Source organism: Zonotrichia albicollis, chromosome 20, assembly GCF_047830755.1.
Source record: "Zonotrichia albicollis isolate bZonAlb1 chromosome 20, bZonAlb1.hap1, whole genome shotgun sequence".
In the NCBI taxonomy this organism is placed as follows: Eukaryota; Metazoa; Chordata; class Aves; order Passeriformes; family Passerellidae; genus Zonotrichia; species Zonotrichia albicollis.
In genome coordinates this window covers 9,084,359-9,108,135 of record NC_133838.1, presented here as the reverse complement: position 1 = coordinate 9,108,135, position 23,777 = coordinate 9,084,359, and the positions used below count along the sequence as shown (strand labels likewise).

General features: G+C 48.3%; 3 protein-coding genes across 6 annotated transcripts; all 3 read right to left on the bottom strand.

Annotated features, from left to right (window-relative positions):
• Positions 1–652: 652 nt before the first annotated feature.
• Positions 653–2,522, bottom strand: LSM10 (LSM10, U7 small nuclear RNA associated). 2 transcript variants are annotated; one of them, XM_074555468.1, is made up of 2 exons: positions 2,174–2,522; positions 653–1,225 (listed from the first exon to the last, which is right to left on the bottom strand). In XM_074555468.1, the coding sequence occupies exons 1-2, from the start codon at positions 2,520–2,522 to the stop codon at positions 849–851; spliced, it is 726 nt and encodes a 241-aa protein (XP_074411569.1). In that variant the 3' UTR covers positions 653–848. The 2 variants fall into 2 exon arrangements, with proteins under 2 accessions (XP_074411569.1, XP_074411568.1); XM_074555467.1 differs by lacking the exon at positions 2,174–2,522 and adding an exon at positions 1,452–2,094 and having other exon boundaries at positions 653–1,373.
• On the bottom strand, positions 2,499–14,655 carry OSCP1 (organic solute carrier partner 1). 3 transcript variants are annotated; one of them, XM_074555465.1, is made up of 12 exons: positions 14,400–14,655; positions 12,707–12,736; positions 8,022–8,176; positions 7,158–7,325; positions 6,709–6,789; positions 6,065–6,168; positions 4,969–5,097; positions 4,424–4,493; positions 3,686–3,822; positions 3,052–3,115; positions 2,671–2,798; positions 2,499–2,638 (listed from the first exon to the last, which is right to left on the bottom strand). In XM_074555465.1, exons 1-11 carry the CDS (start codon positions 14,509–14,511, stop codon positions 2,682–2,684), a joined length of 1,167 nt encoding a protein of 388 aa, XP_074411566.1. In that variant the 5' UTR covers positions 14,512–14,655; the 3' UTR covers positions 2,499–2,638; positions 2,671–2,681. The 3 variants fall into 3 exon arrangements, with proteins under 3 accessions (XP_074411566.1, XP_074411565.1, XP_074411567.1); XM_074555464.1 differs by lacking the exon at positions 2,499–2,638 and having other exon boundaries at positions 2,660–2,798; positions 14,400–14,653; XM_074555466.1 differs by lacking the exons at positions 2,499–2,638; positions 12,707–12,736 and having other exon boundaries at positions 2,660–2,798; positions 14,400–14,649.
• A 1,201-nt stretch (positions 14,656–15,856) lies between these two features.
• Positions 15,857–23,412, bottom strand: MRPS15 (mitochondrial ribosomal protein S15). Its single transcript, XM_026796608.2, has 8 exons — positions 23,255–23,412; positions 22,100–22,162; positions 21,471–21,546; positions 20,708–20,756; positions 20,130–20,214; positions 18,866–18,924; positions 16,618–16,809; positions 15,857–16,053 (listed from the first exon to the last, which is right to left on the bottom strand). The coding sequence occupies exons 1-8, from the start codon at positions 23,328–23,330 to the stop codon at positions 15,916–15,918; spliced, it is 738 nt and encodes a 245-aa protein (XP_026652409.2). The 5' UTR covers positions 23,331–23,412; the 3' UTR covers positions 15,857–15,915.
• Positions 23,413–23,777: the final 365 nt, after the last annotated feature.

Here is a 23,777-nt window from a genome sequence, read left to right as displayed (position 1 = left end):
CCGAATTGGGGCACCCTGGGCTGGGACCGGTGGACTGGGTCATCCTGGGTTGGGACCCCCTGTGTTGTGTCCCCCTGACTGGGACACCCCGGACTGGGATCTCTCGGACTGGGACCACAGAACCCCAGCGCTCTGAGCCCCAGGCTGGGACCGGTGGGGTTGGAACCGCCTGGGCTGTGCCCCCTGGTCTGCCCAGCCCTGCTGCCCAGCCCGGACCGTGCAAACGAGCACCCCCAGGGCACAGCCCCCAGCTCTGTGTCCTGTGGGATCCCAACCCCTGGTGGGAGGCAGAGTTTGGTAATGGAGGAAGCAGAGGAGCTGGCAATGCCAGCATTCTGTGTCCTGGGTGAAGCACATTCCTAGGTTTTGAGGCAGATGGTGCTGCCCCTTCCCCTGCATGTTCCCTTCCCTTCATCTCGCTGAACACTTCCAGAATGGTGGCTCAGGAGGATGATGAGCACAGACCAGAACCAGCCCCTGTCCAGCTCAGCACCAGTGGCTCTAGGGTGGCCATGCTGGTGACAGCAAGTCCTTTGCACAGTGGGCAAGCAAAGGCTGAGCCAGGGGCAGTGAGATGTCAAGAGTTCTTTGGCCATTGGAGGATGGACATGAGTTGCTGCCAATGGAACACAAAATGAGCAGAGAGACCACAGAGCCTTTAAATGGTGTTATTCACTACAAAAACCAGTCCTGCTCCTCTGCAGGTGGAGAGAACAGCAGAACCTCAAGTCCTTGGAGGAAAATGTCCCTTGGGGGATGTCACTGGGTGGGACAGAGAGAGCTGGCAGTCCATCAGAGGGTCACATCCACCCAGGCCCATCCTGGCTGCTGTGGGCAGTGCCAGGCCCTCACTTGTTCTTGGCAGGGAGGAACTCCCGGCGTCCCTTGTCGCGGGCCCCGAAGTAGCGCACCCTGTGGATGGCCTGCAGCTGCTCCTCGATGGTGGCGCGGATGTCCACCTCGTCGGGGATGTGCACATAGCGGATGTTCCTGCCGGTCACAAAGAGCTCGTCCAAGTGGGACACGGTGCCCTGCCGGTCCGTGAAGGTCACCTCGGCCAGGCGCACGTTCATGAAGGCGTCCACGCTGGTGACGCGCCCCGCGGCCGCGCTCTCGTCGCGCAGCTCCACGGTGGTGACGCGGCCGCGCAGGCCCTGCAGCAGGATCACCAGGCTGTTCTCGGCGATGGTGCGCTCCTTCACCGAGTGGCTCACCTCCATGGCAGCTGTGGGGGCACAGGGCCTGGGCACAGGGGCTGGGGACACCTGCCTGCTGTGCCTCACATGAAGCAGTCCCCTCCCATGGGCCAAGCCCTGCACATACACCTCAATATGGACCAAATCCTGCCCATGGACCAACCCCTGCATGTTCACCTGCCCAAGGACCAACGCTTGCACACACACCTGAACATGGACTAACTCCTGCCCATGGACCAACCCCTGCATGTTCACCTTCCCACGGACCAACCCTTGCACACCCACCTGCCCATGGACCAAATCCTGTACATGGACCAGCTCCTGAACACACACCTCAACATGGATCAGTCCCTGCACATTCACCTGCCCACAGACCAACCCCTGCTCATGCACCAATCCTGCACACGGGCCAACCCCTGCACACACACCTGAACATGGACTAACTCCTGCCCATGGATCAACCCCTGCATGTTCACCTGCCCATGGATCAACCCCTGCACATACACCCGAACACGGACCAGCCCCTGCACACACACCGCCCCTGACCATGGACCAAATCCTGCCCACAGAGCAATCCCTGCACACACACCTGTACATGGACTAACCCTGCACACACACCCGCCCACTGTACCAGCCCTCAAGCGCTCACCTGCACGCACAGACATTGCCCCTCGCACTCTCACCTGCACACACATCACCGCTCACACGTCCACCTGCACACACACGGCCCCTTTCACACTCCCCTGCTCTCACAGCACCCCTCGCACACACCGCAAGCCGCCCCTCGCCCCAGTCGCTCCCATTCTCCTCGCTCACCCCCCGGCACACGTTCCTCTCCCTCCCCGCCCGCCGGGGTGCTCCGTGTCCCTCTCGCCTTGTCCCTGCCCTCATCCCCGCTGTTCCCTCCCGGGTTCCCCCTCTGTCCCCTCGCTGTCCCCATTCCCCCCTCCCGCACACCGGGCCCCCCCCGCACTCACGCGCCGCCGCCTTCCCGCGCGCTTCCTGCGCCGCCCCGCCCCTCGCGCACGCGCGGCCCCGCCCCTCGCCCCGCCCACAGCGGGAAGGGGCGGGGCGGCCATGCGCGGTGTCGGTGTGTCCCAATGTCCCCAAGTCCTGCTGTCCCCATGTCCCGGTGAACGCGTGCCCCAGTATCCCTAGGTCCTGTTGTCGCCATGTCCCGGTGTCCGCATGTCCCATTGTCCCCAGGACCCGCTGTCCGCGTGTCCCAATGCCCGTGTGTCCCAATGTCCCGGTGTCCGCGTGTCTCAATGTCCCCAAGACCCGCTGTCCGCTTGTCCCGGTGTCCGCTTGTCCCAATGTCCCCATGTCACGGTGTTCCCTTGTCCCGTTGTCCGCTTGTCCCAATGCCCATGTGTCCCAATGTCCACTTGTCCCGGCGTCCGCGTGTCCTGCTGTCCGTGTGTTCCAATGTCCCGGTGTCCGTGTGTCCCGGTGTCCGTTTGTCCTGCTGTCCCCGTGTCCCGCTCAGAGCCCGTCCATCAGTGCCAGCAGGTCCTCGCCCTTCCCGGCGCTGCCCGGGCGCGGTTCCGCCACGTCCAGCTCGCCCAGGATGCGGGACAGCTCCGCCCGCCGCGCCGGCTCCTGCGGGACGGACGGACAGACAGACACCGCGCTCAGCCCCCGCTGCTGGGCTGCCCTGGGACGTGCCCCTTCTACACCCCCTACTCGGCTAAAAACTTGCTCTGGCGTTTGTCAGGATTCAAGTTTTCTTAGTAAATATTCACCAATTCCATTGTCTTGGCAGAAAATTGGCAATTAGTTATGAGCTTAAGTGAAATGGGAAAAAATGTGTTTAGGGATGGTGAGAACCACTGATGTGAAACATGTTACATACCTGTGTGGCTTCAATGTTGATAACCTTGTAGGACAGCTCCTCTGGTCTGGTCTGTGCAGCGTGTCTTGATGAAAAACATGAAAAGAGTGGTTAATCCCATGAAGATGTATAAGGAAATGATAAAAATCAGACTTGATCAGGCTCCTGTAGGCACAAATGATGCTCAGAGGGTGCTCACAGGGCCAGACTGCATGGGATTGAAGCAGCCTGGTCTCCTGGAAGATGTCCCTTCCCATGGCAGAGTAGAATTAGAGGACCCTTCCAACCCAAACTATTCTGGAATTCCATGAAGTTTGGCAATGCCTCTGTTCCTATTTGCCAAATTAATATATTCACCCAATTTGGAGGCTTCTCCCTGTCCTAGACAGTTTTGTTAAGTGAGGAGCAGGAATATTTCTGCAGCAGAAACAAGCAGATACAAACATCCTGCTAAAATAACTGAGGGGATATTTCTGTCCAGTGGCATTGGGAGAAAAGCTGCATCACAGGAGACATCAGGAGCAGGATAACAACACCCTGCTCTGACCCTAAACCTCTCTAGGGCCAGTTTGGCTCTCTAGGGCTCCCCACAGGGCACCCCAAACCCAAACCTAAATCCAAACCCAAATCCAAACCCAAAAGGATTCCAGCATACTCTTCCTCCTCATCAGTGGTGAACAAGTTCAGCCGAAATCCTGAATCACCAGCAGGTTTCTGGAGGTCCAAACCTCCCAGCAGCCTGGCCAAAAAGTTCAGCTCTTCTTTAGCAAGAGGGTTGGGGGCTATGTTCTCCTGCAGGAAACAGCAATGGGTTTGTTGGGCAATTATCTGGGAGATTTGGGCTGCAAGGAGCTTTGATATTCCATATATGTCCTTCAAATATTCCTGATATTCCATATATATCCTTCATATTTTCCTGATATTCCATACATGTCCTTCATAAATTCCTAATATTCCATACATGTCCTTCATATATTCCTAATATTCCATATATGTCCTTCAAATATTTCTGATATTCCATACATGTCCTTCAGAGGGATATAACCACATTTATGTCCCTGTTTTCCTGGGACAGATTGTGCAGATAATCAGTAATCACCAGCTCCATGCTGGAAATGGTTGCTTGAATTTATAGACTCAGAACAAGATACTTTTCCAGCTGAACTGGACAGGTGAGAAATCTGTAAAGCCAACTTTGTTTTCTGAGAAGATTAAAATGGAAGCAAGAACATCCTTGGAGGAGGATTATTTGGGAAAATGTGGCCTGGCTTTAAAGGACTGGGGAGGATTGGCAGAGGCTTTGAGACCAGAAAAGCTTCTCTGACCTTATCCCATATTTGCAGACTCAGAATTTGGCCAGTTTGAGCAGGGACAGGAGGAGGACAGCACTGACCTTTGCCTGGGATGCCAGGTTTTTGGAAGATCCTGACATGTGTGTCTCCACTGGCCGGGTCACGCTGTACCTGCAGGGAAAGCACTCATCAAGAACAGCTTGTTCTGGGACCAGGCACAGCACCAGAGGGATGCAGAATTTTAGGATATTTCCCTGAAGAGTGAACAATTGCAATGAGAAGTTGCAGCTCAGTGTGAGGTGTGTGAGGGACAAAGCTGTGAGAAGGAACCCAGATCTCTTTGGATGGAAATGTACATTAAAGCCAACATGGAAAACAGAGAGGATTTCTTGATTGTGGTAACATTAAATCACATTTCACATGAGATGCAGCACCAGGTGAGAACACTCTTTCCTCAGACATAAATCAAAGTTTTGCCTGTTTTTTGCAGCTCTTTTTACACTGTCCACATAGGACAGCACCTTATAGCGAAGTCAATCTGATAATTAAAGCAAAAGATCCCAAAACCACACCAGGCTGAAAATGTGCTTCTGACCAACCCATCAGCATTTGGTTCAGGTTTCTACACAGAACAAAAAGTACTTACATGTTTGTCCCAAGTTTGAGGACTCTGTCTCCATAAAGCTCAAAAGATCCTTCCCTTTGTGGAGTAACATAATTCCCAGCAGTGCTGAACTCAGCCCTTTTAACTTCCACTCCTTTGTGATTGAATATCCTTAAAAACGAGGCATAATTGAAACATTTAGTAGCTTCAGTCCTGATTTTAGTACCTAATTCCTCTGCTTTCTGCACAAGGGGAATAAAACTCTATTCTATAGTATAATAATAATAATAATAAAAACCTAATAAAATATAATAACAATAATTCTGCATAACAATAACATTACATTATGAATAATAATAATAATAACAATAACAATAATAATAATAGTAATAGTAATAATAATAATAAAAATTCTGTACATGGCTAAATGCCTCTTTTATGGGATAAATTAATAACAGCTAATTTATTATAATAGAAAACTCCCAACAGCTGCTCAGCATTTCATTGCTGGGTGATTTAATCCCAAACCCTCCCCTTTAAATTGTATTAAACAGTAATAGTAATACTACTACTACTACTACTACTACTACTACTAGCAATAATAACATTATATAATGTATAATAATAATAATCTGTGTAATAATAATAAATCTGTACATTGCTAAATGCCTCTGTTATGGGATAAATTAATAACAGCTAATTTATTATGATAGAAAACTCCCAAAAGCAGCTCAGCTTTTCATTGCTGGGTGATTTAGTCCCAAAATTCTGCCCTTTAAATAGTACTAAATGCAAATAATACATAAATAATATAATATAATATAATATAATATAATATAATATAATATAATATAATATAATATAATATAATATAATATAATATAATATAATAATTTTAAGGCCCCTTAGATAGTATTTACTGGAGTTTCAAATATAATAATAATAATAATAATAATAATAATAATAATAATAATAATAATAATAATAATAATAATAATAATAATAATAATAATAATAATAATTTAAAAAGGCCCCTTAAATAGTATTTACTGGAGTTTCAGCTATCCATGCAACAGGATTGTCAGTCTGAGCTGGATTCCTGAGCCCTCCCTGTGCCCCACACGTGGCACCAGCTCACCTGATGAGCCCTGGCACCTCTGTGCCCCAGGGCACAGGCCCTGAGATTGGCAGCACAAAGCGACCATTGGAGTTCTGCACTTTATCCTTCAGGAAGATGGAGACCTGCAAAGGGACATCAGAAACATCACACCCTGGGGAAATCCCCCACAGACCTTCCCATCCAAATTCCCTGAAATCTGAGCCTGAGATTCTCTGCCTGGGCTGGGGAAGGTTTCCCAGAGCTCTTGATCTCTGTTGGAATGTATTTACAAAGCCAGTGATGTGGAATTGTGGTGCAGAGAATGATCTAACATTAAAAACATTATATTAAAAACTACATCCTGTTCATGCATGTGAGTGTGACCAGTTTGTTTAGAGAACATCAAGAGTTCACGCTCAGGTTTCCTCCTAAAAGGAAAAACAGATTTATCCATCTAAATCACACTAGTAGAGATTCCTTTTTTTCATTATATTGTAGAATTATTCAGCATTACTGCAGTATATGTGCTCAGTTTATGAAATTTGAGTGCAATTACAAGCACATCAAGATGACTGAAAAGCACAAACAACAAACCCAAACCTGCACTGTTTATAAGCAGATCCTTTATATTCTAACCCCAAACTCCCTGTCATTCTCCCTGCCTAGTTGGATTGAGTTCTTACCCTGATGTGCATGTCCTGGAAGAAAATGAGAAGTGTTTGCCTGATGAGTTGGAATTCACCATCAGAGAGAGGGTTGTAGGTCTGGAAAAGGAAAATAATCATGCAAGGGTTGCAGGTGTGCCATGATTCAGCCAGGGAAAGAGGGAACAAACAAGTACAGCTGAATATTCTGATCTACTTGGAAATTATCAGGGGGAACAGAGATGCTCTGAGGGGGCTGCTGGTTATTGTCAATAATTATTGTCTGCCACTAAAAGTCTGATTTAATTTCTGCTGAAATCAGTGGAAACTTAAATCAGACTGAATAAGCAACACATTGATTTTAACTGGGCCAGTAAAAGAATACCACTTGACTCAACCCTTTCCAATGTAGTAATTAATCTCTAAGAGGTAATAACCCCATAAAATCAAACCACAGTATGTCCCACCATTTTCCTGAGGATTCTTACCTCAATCAGCCTCCTGAAGGTCTCATCCACCTGGTTCAGAATGCCAGGGGAGTCAGAGATGAAATCCTTGATGGCATCCAGGTGGTTGAAGGTGACCAGCAGAACGTCCCTGGGCCGAGGGCACAGCAGCACTTGGTATTTGAAGGCCATGGTCATGAGGTCGTAGAGCTGTAAAGGAACACAGAAATGTTGGTTGGAAACCTCCTGGGCATGGAGAGGGGGATTCAGTCAGGCCAGCACCTGCCTGTGGCACAAGGAACCATTTTAGGTTCATTTCTTAAAAAACAAGAGCTCTGCAGTCCCATCCCCAGCCTTCCTGCTGGGTCTCCAATGCCATCAGCGCTCAGTTGGCAATACTATTGTATTTGTGAGGTGCCCTGATGAATGATGGATCTGGGCCATGTTCTTAGAAGGCTAATTTATTATTTTATGATACTATATTATATAAAAGAAGACTATACTAAACTATACTAAAGAATACAGAAAGGATATTTACAGGTTAAAAAGATAATAATGAAAACTCGTGACTCTTGCCAGAGTCCTGACACAGCTTGGCCCTGATTGGCCAAACAGTGAAAGCAACTCACAGAAACCAAATGAAACAATCACCTGTGGGTAAACAATCTCCAAACACATGTGAGCACAACACAGGAGAAGCAAATGAAATAAGCATTTGTTTTCCTTTTTCTCTGAGGCTTCTCAGCTTCCCAGGAGAAAAAGCCGGGGCGAACGGATTTTTCCAGAAAATATGAATGTGACAGAGAATCATTTTCACAAGGAAAGCTGTTCCAAAATACTTCAAAATGGAAAAACCACAGGTTAAATATTGCAACAGAACCTGGTGAAGGGTAGCAGGAGTGTTACCTTGTCCATGCTGGCCTGGTTGAGTCTCATGATGGAGGCGTGGGCCAGCCGGTCATACACGGTGCGCAGCGCTTTCTTGGAGTACAGATCCTGGGGCTTGAACAGCTCCTCCATGAATTTCCTGTTGAACATGGTGCTGATGATGTCGTTCATCACTGCAAAGACAAAGTTAGGCTCTGTGGTTTGCCCCAGAACAGCCTGGTCCTGCTCCATGCCAGGGGACAGAGCGCAACGGGAGAGGGGGAGCAGCATCTCTGCATCCAGCTCTGCTTCACCTGAGCAGCCCCTCTGCATCCAGCTCTGCCTCAGCCCAATCTGAGCAGCATCTCTGCATCCAGCTCTGCCTCACCTGAGCAGCATCTCTGCATCCAGCTCTGCATCAGCCTCACCTGAGCATCACCTCTGCATCCAGCTCTGCTTCACCTGAGCAGCCTCTCTGCATCCAGCTCTGCATCACCTGAGCAGCCTCTCTGCATCCAGCTCTGCCTCAGCCCAATCTGAGCAGCATCTCTGCATCCAGCTCTGCTTCACCTGAGCATCACCTCTGCCTCCAGCTCTGCATCCAGCTCTGCCTCCAGCTCTGCTTCATTCCCACCTGAGCATCACCTCTGCATCCAGCTCTGCTTCACCTGAGCAGCCTCTCTGCATCCAGCTCTGCCTCAGCCACCTGATGTCCCCCAGGACACAGATGCCACCTGAGCTGAAGGCAGCAGGCCCTGTTTCCCAGTGGGAATAAGGCTGGCTTTGTTGCCCTGATTTTACAGCTATGGTTGGCACTTTTCATTTGTAAATAATGTAGGCTGCTCTGATGTGTTATTATCTGCTGCAGATAATTAAAAAGAATAAAAATAATATTAAAAGCTGCAGTTGTGCTTCCTAAGGAGAGTTTTGCATTGTGGTAGATCTTTGCTGTGCCTGTTCCTCCACACCCTCTGACACCATCAGTCTATTTTTTAACTTCTCAACAGAAGCTCCTGCAAGGCTCTCTGTAATCTTTATTCCAATCAGATTAGCACTGGCAGGTATTTAATAAAGCATTTATATCCCTGGGATCTATATCAACCCACTCAGGGCTCTCCCAGCTGAAACATTTGCAGGCCCTAGAGCTTCAAATGCAGAACTCCAAACTTCCTTACTTGTGGTTAATTTTTAATGTGCAAATTTAGCCATGGAACTAAATTTGTTTTAATAAGTTTTATTACTGAGGAGTTCTTAGAGCTCAGGAGTGCTGAGTGTGAGGGCTGTGCTCTGATTATTGAGCTTCTAATGCAAACAAGATGGAAAACATTGTGCAGTGCTTCCAGCAGATGCAGCACCTGAGCTTTTGTGCTGGTTCTGCCACTTTTATTATCTCCCTGATACACTCTAAAGAGTTATCATCAACAAACATTTATTCCTCCATCAAAAAAAAAAAAAAAGGTAAATGAATACATCAGGTCACAGATTACTGTACAAGTGTGGATTTTCCTAAGCAGATGATTGTTACAAAGCTCATAATGCCAGACAATTCTTGTGGATTAGAAAAATCTCAGAGTAAATAATAAAAAAAAAAAAAAAGAAAAGAAGAAAAAGTGAACGTACAGAGAGTGGTAGTGACCAATGGTTTGAATTATTGCTTTAATGATTCCCTGGGGGGTCACACACCTGGCTTTTCATCTGTTCTACCCCAACAGACAAAATAAAGATAATTTCCTAATTTCTCTGTCACTTCATCTCTTCCCAGAGGATAAACTCGCTGGGGTCTGCTGGGGCAGGGAGAGCTGTGTTCCCAAGGGCAGAGGCCTCCTGAAATGGTTCTCTAAATCTGCTGGTTCCTCACACACAGCTCACACAAAGTTCAGCAGCTGAACCTGACAGGATTCCCTAATCCTGGTTTAAACACCCCAAATCCACAGACAGATCTCAGCTCCTGAGCAGTCTGACCTAAGAATACACCTAATTACAAATGGGAAAAAAGTCCCTCCTTCCTTTTAAAGAAACTGGTCATAAAACAATCCCTAGTTGCAATCTCAGGCAGAAATCCCCTATTTTTTCGTGGAGAATATAAAATACATTAGTACTAGTAGACATTAGTATCTAGTTAATTTTGCAGGGAATCAATTATGACAAAAATAAGAACTTCTGCTTTATACTGCTATAAAGGAAAATATTTTTAAGCTGCTTTTGTGTGCTGCTCATAGAAAGATTTCTCCTGTCTTTGGAGAGCCACAAACAACCCAAACCAGCAGGAGACAGATACCTCCCAGTACACTGATTTTTCAACAGAAAAACCACAGTCATAAATTATCTTCTGAAATTAAAACCTCTGGTGTGGGCTATAAAAAGGACTGAGAAAGACATTAAAAAAAATCAATCACGGTAAAGGGCAAATTGATAATAAATCTCTCCCATGTTTGATAATGACACAGTAAAGGTCTCAAGGGGGCCATGGAGGTGACACAGGAGCACTGGCCCAGCGACATGGCACAAGCAACACAGAGAAAGCAGCTGAGCAGAGAGGGGAGATCATAACTGGGATGAGAGGAGGGAAACCAGTGCAGACAGTGTGTGATGGACAGGGCTGAGGCTGGGGGTGATGGTGGCTTTGGCCTCCTCACACCACGTCTGGGGACAGATTGGTGCCACTGGGATGCACGACATGGGGCTGGAGCTAGAGCTGGGTGATGCTGGTGCTTCCTGGTGTTTTGCAGAGATAATCAAAACTCCACAACTTTTGTGAAAGTTGTAAAGCTGGTATGCTCATTACAGTGCTGGATGCATGGGGGAATTATTCTTCTAAAATGATGTGTACCTCTGGGGACTTCAGGTCTCTTTTTATCTCTTTCTCAAATACATATGTATGCATATGTAATGAATATGTAAATATGAAATTGTATGCAATTTCACAATAGGTTCATACATATTCATTTTTACGAGTTTTGTGCGACGTTTGCCGCTAGTTCTTCTGTCGCAGACATCTTTTTGTGAAAATCCTTCTCTCTAGGATTTTCCCTTCTGAGAAGCTGAGGCCTCAGGAATAAAATGTAAACAATGGTTATCTGCTGCTGTGGAATGCAACAGGTAGATTTTTTTGATCAGACCATCTTGAATGTTTACAATTAATGGCCAACCACAGACCAGATAGCTCAGACTCTGTCTGAGCGACAGATCTTTGTTATTCATTCTTTTATATTCTTAGCTCAGCCTTCTGAGGAAACCTTTCCTTCTATTCTTTTTAGTATAGTTTTAATGCAATATATATATCATAAAATAATAAATCAAGCCTTCTGAACATGGAGTCAACAGTCTTGTCTCTTCCCTCATCCAAGAACCCTTGTGACTACTGTCACAGCTGTTCTTTATCAGAAAGAATTCTTAGGTCAGGTTGAGATGCTCTCACAGCAGTCTCTCTGTCTCTATCACCCTCTTTCTCTCTTCTCTTATCTCTGTTTTCACTGAAGCAGTTTCTCTGAGCTTAGGCCTTTGCAGTCAGGCTAAATAGCTATGTTCTCTAACCACAGACTCAACTCAAAAATGTACATTTCACCTAAATCAAAACAGATTTCTACCCCGGAAAATTTCTACTCTGCCTCACTGGAGGGTGTTTGGGGCAGCAGAAGGAACATTCTGTGTTCTGGACAGTCAGCCTGAGTGCCACAGGATTGTGGTTCCTCGTCACTGCTGCATCAGTGACAGCCCCAGGGGTGACACCAGGACCCTCAGAGCACTGAGCACAGTGTTTTTCTCTCACAGGAGAAGGGAAGGGCCAGCCTGGGAGCTGCCCCTGAGCCAGCCCTGTCCCCTGTCTCACAGCTCTGGGCAGCTCCTCCTCGTTTGGGATGGGATGGAATCTGTCCCTGGACTTCTGAGCTAAAGGGTGTGCTTGGAAACAGGATGGAATGGTGAGAAAAAAGCTGGGGCAGACTCCAGGACATCAGCATTTACCTTCAGTAGATATTAAAACCCACCAAAATGATGCTTGTTTTGCAAAACACAAATCACAACCTTGATCCCTCCTAAAAAAGGGCTGCTCAGAAGGCTGCTCATGCTCTCTGAACAAAAACCTGAGATTCAAGAGATTAATTTCCTCATTCCTTAGCACAGCCCCTGCTGCAGGCTCCTGTTCCAGGGCAGATTCCAGAGGGAAACACCCGAGGGCTCAATCCCACCCTCAGGATGCTCCAGGCAGGATGAGCTGTGAGCTCCTGCTCCTTTGGGATGGCTCTGCCAGGTGTGACCACCAGCACAGGTGGGAAAAGCAGCCGGGATGGGAATGCCTTCGATCATCCCTGGAGTTCACCTGTCCAAACCCTGAGCAATGCACGAGATAAAAACTTAAAAAAAAATGGAATATACCAAATATTCCTGCGTTTAAGCAGAAAAACGACCTGCACAATGCTCACACAATTACATGCTTGCATGAAAACAGTGGTAAAGAAACATAAATCCCATTTTTGCAGGCAAGACCACCAGAATAAAAAAGCTTTGATCCATTTATAGTCTTGGTTAAATTAACCAAGAAGCCATATGATTTTAAGGTATGGTCTGGTTTTTTTTCACTGATTTCCAGTAATTTAAGGTGAGCATTATTGTTCATTTGTGACACTGACTGAAGGCTGCAGGAACAGCCTCAGGGGTTCAGGCACGATGAGCCCCAGGTGTGCACGTGGGGTTGGACTGGTGCATGCACACAGCAGGTACTGTACCTCGTTTCCTGTCCACATCTGTCCATTCATCTACACGAAGCATACAAAACAAAACAGCAGTTCAAGATGTAAGAACGAGGGTTGCAAGGAGAAGAAAAGAAAATAAGAAAGAAATAAACTTAAAAAAAGGAAGCTAACTAATGGATTTTGTCTCTTCTCATCAGCATTCAGCAGTGAATGAGAACCTCACCCTCCCCTTGGATAAAATCCTGCTGCTTCAGGGCACATCAAATTTTAGTTTTCAGCTGCATTTTACACTTACAAGTAACCAGCATTTGAGTGAACAGCTTTAAGCATCAACAAACCTGAGTGTGGATGAACCACATCTCAGTGAAATTAACTCACAATTTTTCGGAAGAAAAAATAAAAATCCATGTGTGGACAAACTAAAACAGCCCAATTCTCCAGATACTCCATCAAGATTTAATTTAGCTAAAATCCTAAACTTGTCCCTGAATGAACAGCAGTAAACTTGTGTCACATCATTCCCTCATCAGGAAACACATGAAAAATTACAAATTTCCCCCCTCACAAACAGCACAACAATTACACAGTGAACCCTTTGTTGTTTAACACTTCATAAAGGACAGGCAGGAGGGATAACAATACCAAGCTCATACCAATTTGATTTTTATTAAAACATCACAGATCTTCCCGAGGCACATTCCCCATGCCCTGACAGAGAGGTGCAAGGACTTGTAAAGCAAAACTTTAAATTGAAGTTGTAAATTCAGAGGTGCTTGGCTGGGAGCTGGAGTTCCATGGCCCACGTGAAGACATAGGCTCTGATTTTACAAGGATTTTGGCCAAATGGGATTGTATAAAAGCCAAGGTTTCAGGAGCTGTACTGGTATTTGAATTTCACACAATTGCACGTGCTGTCTCTGCACGAGATTTATAATTTTGTCCCTGGAAACTCCTTCCCATTGCAAAGCAGCCTGCTCTGCCCCAAACCGCCCAGGAGCTGGGCCAAAATGACCAAATCCTGGGTTATTTTGAGTCCAAAAGTGCATTTCTGAAGCTTTAACCCTCGAATTGAGCACAGAAACACCAACACGAATTCCACTTTCTCCTTTTGGGTGAGGATCTCCCAAACCAACCTCAGCAACACCCTGGGGCTGGGAAGGAACTTGAGGAACTTCACTGAGCTCAACCCAACGGGCTGGGCTGGCCAGCACAAAACACTGAGGGCTGATTTCTGTGATAATTATTGTGGTAATTATTGAAATCGGGGTAGGGAAACTGCCCGCAGCATCCTCCGGTGACAGCACAGCGTGTCCCTGTGTCACAGCTGACAGAAGGACAGGACACAGCCTCAAGCTGCGCCAAGGGAAGTTTGGGTGAGATGTTAGCAAGAAATTATTCGCTGAAAAGGTGATCGGGAAATGGAATTGTCTGCGCAGGGAGGGGTGGATTCAGCATCCCTGGAGGAGTTTAAAAGCAGGTGGAGGTGGCACTGAGTGCCAGGGTTTAGCTGATGGGGAGGTGCTAGGGCATGGGTTGGGCTGGGTGATATTAATGGGATTTTCCAGCCTGGGTAATTCTGCGATTCTGTGGCATCCCGGGAAGCGGTACCGCCGGGCGGAGCAGCCCAAGCCGCTCTGGGGGAGGTGGGAGCAGGGCAGAGCCGTGCCCGGGGACATCGGCAGCGGCTCCGGGACACCGGGAGCGGAGGGAGCCGCGCACCGCTCACCTTTGCGCGCCTTCTCTCCGGGGATGCTCTGGGCGCGCAGTCGCTGGTCCAAGATGTAGAGCATCTCCCCGCCCAGGTTCAGGAACAGCAGCGGCAGCGTCCGCGCCGACATGGCCCCGGCACAGCCCCGGCACGGCCCGGCCCCGCTCCCGCACCGCCGCCGCCGTTGCCGGGCAGCCGCGAGGCCAATCGGGGAGCGCCGTCTTGGCCGGGCGGGGCGCGCCTGCGCAGCGTCCCGGTGTGAGCGAGAATCGTTCCCGTCTGAGTGTGCATCATCCCGATCTGTGTGTGCATCATCGTGATCCACGTGTGCATTGTCCCGGTGTGAGTGAGCATTGTTCCGGTCTCAGTGTGCATCATCGTGATCCGTGTGTGCATCATCCTGATCTGTGTGTGCATCATCCTGATCTGTATGTGTGCATCATCGTGATCCATGTGTGCATCATCCTGATCTGTGTGTGCATCATCGTGATCCGTGTGTGCATCATCCTGATCTGTGTGTGCATCATCCCGGTCTGAGTGTGCATCCTCGTGATCTGTGTGCACATCGTACCCGTCTGAGTGTGCATCATACCGGTGTGAGCGTACACATCATCGTGATCTATGTGTGCCTTGTCCTAATTGATCCATGTGTGCAATCGTCCCAATCTGAGTGTGCACATTGTCCCGGTGTGAGGAGTGCTCATCCTCCCATTCTAAGTGTGCATTGTTCTGGTGTGAATGTGTGCACCATTGTGATTCATGTGCACATCGTCCCGATCCGTGTGTGCATCATCCCAATCTATGTGTGCATCATCCCAGTCTGAGTGTGATCTTCCTGGTGTGAGCTGTGCACACGATCCTGATCCATGTGTGCATCGTCCCAGTGTGAGTGTGTGCATTGCCACAACCCATGTGTGCATCATCCCCGGTTCCTGTGTGCATTATCCCTGTCCCTGTTCCATCATCCCAGTCCCTGTGTGGATCATCCCAGTGCATAAGCACAGCCCCAGCACATTGAGGAATGGTTTGGGTTGGAAAGGACCTAAAAGCCCATCCAGTGCCACCCCTGCCATGGCAGAGACACCTTCCACTATCCCAGGTGCTCCAAGCCCTGTCCAACCTGGCCTTGGACACTTGCAGGATCCAGGAGCAGCCACAGCTTCTCTGGGCATCCTGTGCCAGAGCCTCCCCACCCTCACAGGGGGGAATTTATTCATAATGTCAAATTTAAATGTCTTAAGTTTCAGTTTATAATTATCTAACAAGATGTGGCAGTGCAAACCTCTGGACTGGCTGTGCTGACAGGGCACAGGCAGCCCTTGAGCTGTCCCCACTGACAGACCTGCAGGGTAGTGCTGGAGTCCCCAGGTCCTCTCACAGACCGACCTGCCCAGCACTCAGCCTGAAATTAAACTTTTAACCACTCAAACCACCAGCTGCCCTTCCCAGGTGCCCACACCACATGAGCAGAGAGGTTTCAGGTCTTTGGGCAGGAGTTTATTGTCAGCCTGGCTGTGCCAGCCTGGCAGTGCCACTACACAGGTGTCCCCTCCTGTGCCTGCTTCTCCTGCACCTGCTTCTGCTGTTCCCGTGCAGCTCTTGCTCTCGCCTGCCACTCTCTCCTCTTCTTCAGTCTCTCAGCTGCTTGCAGCTTCTGCTTCTCCTGGAACACCTGTGGAAGCAGAAGGGAGAGCGATAAAGCAGCCTGCAGAGCTGCTGCCCAGGCTGTCTGCTGCAGGCAAAGTGGTTCCAGCAGGAGCCAGATCAAATCCTCCTTCTGTGCCTTCCCTGCTCCAGGAAACCATCTGAGATTATTCTGCTACAGCCACCCAGTCAATCACTGAATCTTTCAGGTTGGAAAAGAGTTCTGAGACCACACTTTTACAGAGGGGTTTTTCCTGTGCAGCCTTCTCCATACCTTGATGCACAAAGCCTTCCTGACTAAAGAGAATTCTCCAGAAAATGTGAATGTCATAAAACCCATTTCCCACACTTTCACAGAGGGGTTTTTCCCTGCTCCATACCTTGATGCACAAAGCCTTCTTGACCAAAGGGATTTCTCCAGAACATGTGAATGCCACAAAACCAAATTCCCAGACTTTTACAGAAGGTGTTTTCCCTGCTCCATACCTTGATGCACAAAGCCTTCTTGACCAAAGGGATTTCTCCAGAACATGTGAATGCCACAAAACTAATTTCCCAGACTTTTACAGAGGGTGTTTTCCCTGCTCCATACCTTGATGCACAAAGCCTTCTTGACCATCCAGCGCTTGGTGAGGCGGCGGCTGTAGGGCTGGGGGGGGCTGTACTGGATGCCCAGCTCCTTGCAGGTGTTCTCAAAGGTGCTGTAGTTGACCCGGCGCAGGTAGCCCAGCATCTTCCTCCTCCTGTCCAGACCCATCAGCATGAACCTGCGGTTCCTTTTGTCCTGCAAAGCACACAAGGTTCACTCCACTGCAGGCAGGTTATTGTATTTCCCCCAGACAGAGGAAGGAATGATGTGTTGCTGTCATATTTTCTGAAATATCCCTTCACCAAGATTTTTTCTCCTGGGAAGCTGAGAAGCATCAGAGAAAAAAACAAAACAATATTATCTCATTTGCTTCTGCCTGTTTTGCTGCTTTGGAATGTGGTCTAGAGATTGTTTATCCAACACATCCCTGTTTGATTAGTTGCATGTGAATTGTTTTTACTTAATAACCAATCACAGTCTAGCTATGGCAGGACTCTAGAGAGTCACAGGTTTTTCACTAATATCTTGTTAAGCCTTCTGTCTCTATCCTTTCATAATATAATATAATATAATATAATATAATATAATATAATATAATATAATATAATATAATATAATATAATATAATATAATATAATATAATATAATATAATATAATATAATATAATTAATATAATATAATATAATATAATATAATAGTCTTCTAAATGTGGAGTCAGATTAATCTTTCCTCCCTTCGATGGGAGACCCTGAAAATACCAGTGATGACTCTGACTCCATGTTCTCAGAAGGCTAATTTAGTATTTTATGATACTATATTATATTAAAGAATACTATACTAAAGAATACAGAAAGGATACTTACAGAAGGCTAAAAAGATAATAATTAAAACTCCTGACTCTTTTCAGAGTCCTGGCACAGCTTGGCACCGATTGGCCAAAGAGTGAAAACAACTCACAGCAGAAATCAATGAAACAATCACCTGTGGGTAAACAATCTCCAAACACATTCCAAAGGAGCAAAACACAGGAGAAGCAAATCAGATAATTATTGTTTTCCTTTTTCTCTGAGGCTTCTCAGCTTCCCAGGAGAAAAATCCTGGGCAAAGGGGTTTTTCCAGAAAATGTGAATGCCACAGCAGATCGTCCTGCCTGTCCAGTAAATTACTGAGAAGAGAGCAGATTTTGGCTGAAAGGCAATGATAAGGTAAGGACAGAGTCTTAGAACAATTTCTGTTGGCAGATGCTGCGAGTACATCAGGTCAGCAGAAGCTGATCCAAGGAGATAAAATTTACTTTGCACGGGAATTGCTTTCTCACTTCCATGGCTGCACCTTCACCTTCCCTGAAGACTCTTTTCAGCTTGTGCACAGATTCAGGCTGTGCCAAAGCTGCAGGGAAGGTCTTCTGGCTAAAACCTGCTTCTCTTGAAGTGTGCTGCTTCAGAATAACAGAAGCATTTACCTTTGTGTTGCCAGAAATTAAATATGAAAATAACCTGTGCCCTGGCTCTGTTCTTTGGAAGGGCACAAGCATAGCCTGAGCCACATCAGTCAGGGCAATCCCTCATAGGAGACATCTCCCTGTCCTATACAAGTGATTTATATAAAAAATTCAGCCAAGGAATTCCAAAAGGTCCAACTTTAACACTTGGTACAGCTTCTGGTGGCTTGCAGTAAAAAGCTCAATTCTGTTCTCTTGCACCCTTCAAGTTTTCATGAATAACAATTATGCACTTCTTTCAAATGCAGTTATCAATCCATTTCCCACCTTTTGCCCTGCATAAAAATCTTTGATATCTGTTTTATGAACATAAATTCAGGCAAGTTGTCTCAAATTTGGGCCTGAACCCAGGCAGGGGAGTGGGACATTCACACAGTGCTGTCCACCAAACATTTCCATGAGCAGAACAAGCACAGATTTTGCTCTTTGTTTATTACTGCAGCTGCAATCATTAATTAGCCAAAACTAAGGTGTGAAGCCACATCTGCAGTGAGGAGCAATGGAGCTCAAGTCTGCCCAAAGGAATCTGCTCAGCTGTTTCCTCCACTACAGTAACAAACCAGAACACAGAGCAGAGTGGGCGAGAACCCAGCTGTGCCTGAGCCAGCAGCTCCCCACACTGGCACCAAGGAGCAGCTGTAACTATTTCATAAACTCCTTAGGAAAGCCATAATCCCCAGGATTAAACTCCTTTTGTTATAAACTGAGCAAACCACCTGAGCAGCTGTGGGCTGAGATCCCTGAGTTACCTTGGGGTGCCTCTGGAGATGCTCCTCAAGCGTGCGGATCTTGGCAGTCAAAATAGCAACTGTGAAGGACAGAGAGAGAAGCTGTGTGAGAGCAGCAGCTTTCCCAGGTGATTTAGGATCATCTGCCTTGCCTCAAGCTGCCAGCTGAGCACTACTGCCCCTGCAGGGACCCACAGCAGCACAGCAGGGGCTGCCAATGGCAAAACAGTGCCCAAAACAAAACAGCGTCCAAAATAAAACAGTGCCCACAGCAAAACACTGGCCATGGCAAAACATTGCCCACAAGAGCACAAAAACCACTGCCCACAGCAAACACTGCCCATGGCAAAACACTGTCCAAAACAAAACAGCACCCAAAACAAAACAGTGCCCACAGCAGCACAAAAACCACTGCCCACAGCAAACAATGCCCACAGCAGCAGAACAAACACTGCCCACAGCAAAACACTGTCCACAACAAAACACTGTCCACAACAAGCACTGCCCACAGCAAACACTGCCCAAAGCAGCCCCTGCCAACAGCAAAAACTGCCCAAATCAGTCCCTGCCCACGGCACAACAAACAAGAACACACAACCTGCAGGGCTGTGATAGTTATGAGGCTGTTTAATTAGAGGGTAAGGTTTTAGCAACTCATATAAATTTATCTGTGAATTTATTCCTCTTGCACTCATTCAGTTCCCAGTGATTTGACATTTGTTTCACCTCGTGGGATTTATGCTCTGGGGGAGCAGATAGCAATAAAAGGTTTTTTTCCAAGGGTAGTAGCCAGGTCTTTGGGATTCCAGGCTTTGGAGGGAGGGCTGGTGGCATCCTGAGGCACTGAAGGGCTTTGCTGATACAAAGGAGCTGTCAGTGTTGGTCACTGCAACATGACCTTTGTCCCTGCACTGTCCCCAATGCCTCAGCCACAGCTCTCTGATGCACAGAAAAATTTAGGTTCTGTGGCTGAATTTGGTTCATTTTGGTAACAGCTGCAGCTCAGTGCTTCAAATCACAGAAGCACTCCAAGCAGAATAAAGTACACAGTGCCTCTGGAGGGTGGATGTGGAGCAGGAATTTGGAAGCAGCCCAGCAGCCTCTGCAACACTCCCAGACCTGGAGTAGCCCTGCAGGGCATCCTGCAGGCCACCTGCCCCTCAGCAGCTCTCCAGGAGAAGATTCTCCTGAATTCTACAGCAAACTGCAAGTGCTGGGGTGGGAACAGCTGAACAGAAGCAGAGAGGTTTCATCTGCCAACAATACCCTTCCCTTTTTAACTTGCCTTGCACCTCAAAGGAGCCATTGTCATGGGGAGACCTCCTGACCTTCTCCACCAGCTGCTGTGTCTTCACCTTCAACTTCTCCCTCTGTGGGGCACAGAAAAAAGGTTGTCACTGTCCCAGAACACTCAGCTCTCTTCCCAAACACCCACATAAAGGCTTTGCAATTCAGACTTTCACTCAGTGCTTTTACATCCTTTTGAGCTGAAGTGGCAGCATAGAGGAATGGCATGGAGATCTTTGTGCCACTTTCATACCTGTTTGTTTTTTGGGCATATGGAAAGTAAAAATAACTTGAAGGACATCTGCTGTCCAGTGCAATGGTTTCTAGAACACAGGGGGTCAGCCATGAGCAGCAGCAGAACAGCTCAGTGCCCTGTCACTCCTGAACACTGTTCTCACAATTTAATATGCACTTTAGTGTGATAAATTTTAAGAGCAAACTCTGGTTTTTCATCACCCCATGTTTACAGTCACTTAGAAATACAGTAAGTGAAAGATATTTAACAACACAGACAAGTCTCACATGAAGGTGTTCATTAAATCTGTTTTATTTTCAAGCAAGCAGAGTGACACTGACCTGACTTGCCATCTCCAGGGACAGCAGGCGTTTCACCACATCATCCACGCTGCAAGGGATGGCAAATTAGCTTATAAACCAGATAAAATTCTATTTAACAACAGAAATTAACTCAGCTTCTCAGAACATCCTCACTTTTCTCAGCTTTAATTTACTCTAAAAATTTTCAGGGACTCTCCTCCTGCCAAACCTGGCAGCCATAAACCGGTGCTCACTTTCCTAAGCAAAATCATGGCTCAGATTACAGGAGTATTAAGTAGCTTTGCTGCAAAAATATTTAATTTTAAGGCTGGTTCCTTCAGAGAGCAGTGAAAGTCACAGTTGGGCCACTGGGGGCCCTCCCTGCACCACACATGAGCAGCTCTGCATCAGAGAGCAACAGTGCTGAGCCCCAGAGCCCAAATCTGGCAGCAGCTGAATTCATGTGGAGTTGTTTAATGACTCTCTCCATCACCTGAGCTCAGGACAGGCACAGAATATTTGTAAGATGACTGTTTCTAGTATTTCAAGGTTATTTAATGTGGGTTTTTTTTGTTTTCTTATGGACTACAAAGCCCACAGAGGATGTTGGCAACCAGCACTCAATGTCACATGGAGTGCACAATCACTGACCACTGTCTGTGTCTGTAAATTTGATTTCAAACTGACTTTGTACCCACAGAGCATTAATAACTAATTAGTGAGCAGGTGCCAGCTCACACACACCTTATTTTTAAGGTACAAACCCCTGGAGAGAGCAGCCACTCCCTCTCCCTGTCCATACCTGTTCATGATGGGGAGATTGGCATAATCCTTCTTCAGCATGGTGGGAGGAAGGTCATCCAGATGGCTGGGGATGTCTGCAGAGAGAGGAACATTGGGGGAAGAGCAGGACAAAGTCAGAGCTCTGACATGTTCTGAAGAACTGAGCAGATCCAGCAAAGAGGGCAGAACTGAGTGACAAAAATAGGTTCAGTCTCTTCCCTTCAGCACTCTGGATTTACAATATGGTGTATATGTATTTACAGCAATCCACCAAGCTCAGAGATCACAGAATATCAAAAGAGTTTTGGCTGGAAGGGACCATTAAAGCCCATCTGATTGCACCCCCTGCCAAGGCAGGGACACTGCACTGTCCCAGGGTGCTCCAAGCCCTCTCCAACCAAGCCTTGGGCACTGCCAGGGATCCAGGGGCAGCCACAGCTGCTCTGGGCACCCTGTGCCAGGGTCTGCTCACCCTCACAGATCTCCTGCTACTGAGAATTCTTCATTTCCCCACATTCAGGAGGAGAGGAATTGTCTGAGTTTCTCCTGAGATTGCAAGGAACCATTTCTGGAATGGTTTCTGTGCCATGAGGGCACAGCTCTGAGCATGCCAACAGCAAAACATTTCTCCTGTGGATGCAGACATACCTTTCCTCTTCTTGCTCACGGGTCTGGCATAGCCCCTGGCTGCCTGGAGCACGGGACTGCAGCCTGGGTGGGAGAGACAGAAAGGATTCAGACAGGAGTGCACTTCCCCAGCCAAATACTCTGTACAGTCATCAGTGCTCTGTGCTGTGTGCTCCTCTGTCCAGTCAAACACTGCTGGGTGTGGGGTCAGAGCACTGAGCCTCTGATCAGTGACCAGGCAGATCTGTCCCAGATGTGTTTGGGGTGGCTCAGGGTGTCTCAGGGTGGCTAACACAGACTCTGGTGGTCAGTGATCAGGCAGATCTTTGGTCCCAGAGGTGTGGGGTAGCTCAGGGTGGCTAACACAAACCCTGGGTGATCAATGCCCAGGCAGATCTTTAGTTCCAGAGGTGTTTGGGATAGCTCAGGGTGGCTCTCACACAGTGCTAACACACTCTGGTGGTCAGTGCTCAGGCAGATCTTCGTCCCAGAGGTGTTTGGGGTGGCTCAGGGTGGCTCTCACACGGTGCCAACACAAACCCAGCTCTGCTGCCTGAGAGTGGGCAAATGCCAAGGCTGGAGCAGCAGGGCTGGCTGCACACACTGAGCAGAGTAAGAGCTCCCCTGGGCAAGTGTGATCATTTAGAGGGCTTAAACTGTTGAATTAACTGATTAATTAATTAATCTCATTAGCGACATGGATGGGCTGCTCTGTGCCACCGCAGTGTCAGAGCTCAAGGGCAGTGACACCTGGGGACAACCTTTGTCTGACACAGACGCGAATATTCATCACCAGCCAGGACTCGGTCATTCTTTGACCTTTCAAGAACAAACTCTTCCAGCTGCTCGTTCAGGGCCCTGCTGCTGGGATCAGGACCTGCTGCTGGATTCAGGCCGCTCGCCTGTGCCCGGCTCGGCCACCCCCGCTCGTCCGCGCGGTTCCGAGGGACCCCCGCACCCCGGCTACCCCCAAGGTCACCCGGTACCCCATCTCTTTTCACGGGGACAGACCACGAGCCCGGTGTGCGACCCCCTGAGGGCCCCCAGCCACCCCCAAGACCGCCCTTTCCCCGCACCCTCAGCTCCCACCGCGGCCACTCCCAATTCCTCCAGCGGGGTTCGCTTCCCTTTCCACCCTCCCTCCCAGCGGCCTCTCTCGCCCCCCGTGCCCCTCACCGGGCTGTGCCCTGCCCAGCGCGGCGGCCCCGGCGCGGGCGGGCCCGGCCAGGCCGCGGCCCAGCAGCGCCAGCATGGCCCGCGCTCACCGACACGCCGCCATGGGCGCCGCCATCTTGCCCAGGCGCTCCTGCCGAGCGCCGAGACAGGGCGGACGGAGCGAACGCCGAACACGTCGATGGCCGTCCAGGATCCTGGTTCCCTCCCCTATCCCGGTCCCGGACCCCTCCCGGTGCCCTAACTGTCGCCATCCTCGTTCCGGTCCCCATGTTCATCCAGATCTCGTCCCTATCTCCATCTCCATCTCCATCTCCGTCCCCGTTTCGTCCCCTATCTGTCCCCGTCCTTGTCCTTGTCCTTGTCCTTGTCCTTGTCCTTGTCCTTGTCCTTGTCCTCGTCCCGGTCCCGATCCCCGTCCTGTCCCCGTCTCGGTCTCGTCCCTATCCCCATCCCCGTCCCCATCCCCATCGTCTTGGTCCTGTCCCGGTCCTGGTTCGGTCTCGGTCCTGGGTCCCATCCTGTC

What these genes read in the sequence shown, in the direction of transcription:
- LSM10 (XM_074555467.1), bottom strand. Translation starts at nt 1,793, where the DNA reads ATGTACAGGTGTGTGTGCAGGGATTGCTCTGTGGGCAGGATTTGGTCC. An exon ending in AAGGGTTGGTCCGTGGGAAG is followed by an intron (nt 1,374 to 1,451) that starts GTGAACATGCAG and finishes GTCCTTGGGCAG; the next exon opens with GTGAACATGCAGGGGTTGGT.
- OSCP1 (XM_074555465.1), bottom strand. Translation starts at nt 14,511, where the DNA reads ATGTCGGCGCGGACGCTGCCGCTGCTGTTCCTGAACCTGGGCGGGGAG. An exon ending in CTCAAACTTGGGACAAACAT is followed by an intron (nt 4,494 to 4,968) that starts GTAAGTACTTTT and finishes CTTTCCCTGCAG; the next exon opens with GTACAGCGTGACCCGGCCAG. An exon ending in TCAACATTGAAGCCACACAG is followed by an intron (nt 2,799 to 3,051) that starts GTATGTAACATG and finishes TCCGTCCCGCAG; the next exon opens with GAGCCGGCGCGGCGGGCGGA.
- MRPS15 (XM_026796608.2), bottom strand. Translation starts at nt 23,330, where the DNA reads ATGCTGGCGCTGCTGGGCCGCGGCCTGGCCGGGCCCGCCCGCGCCGGG. An exon ending in CGTGAGCAAGAAGAGGAAAG is followed by an intron (nt 21,547 to 22,099) that starts GTATGTCTGCAT and finishes CTCTCTCTGCAG; the next exon opens with ACATCCCCAGCCATCTGGAT. An exon ending in TGGCTCCTTTGAGGTGCAAG is followed by an intron (nt 18,925 to 20,129) that starts GCAAGTTAAAAA and finishes TGTCCTTCACAG; the next exon opens with TTGCTATTTTGACTGCCAAG.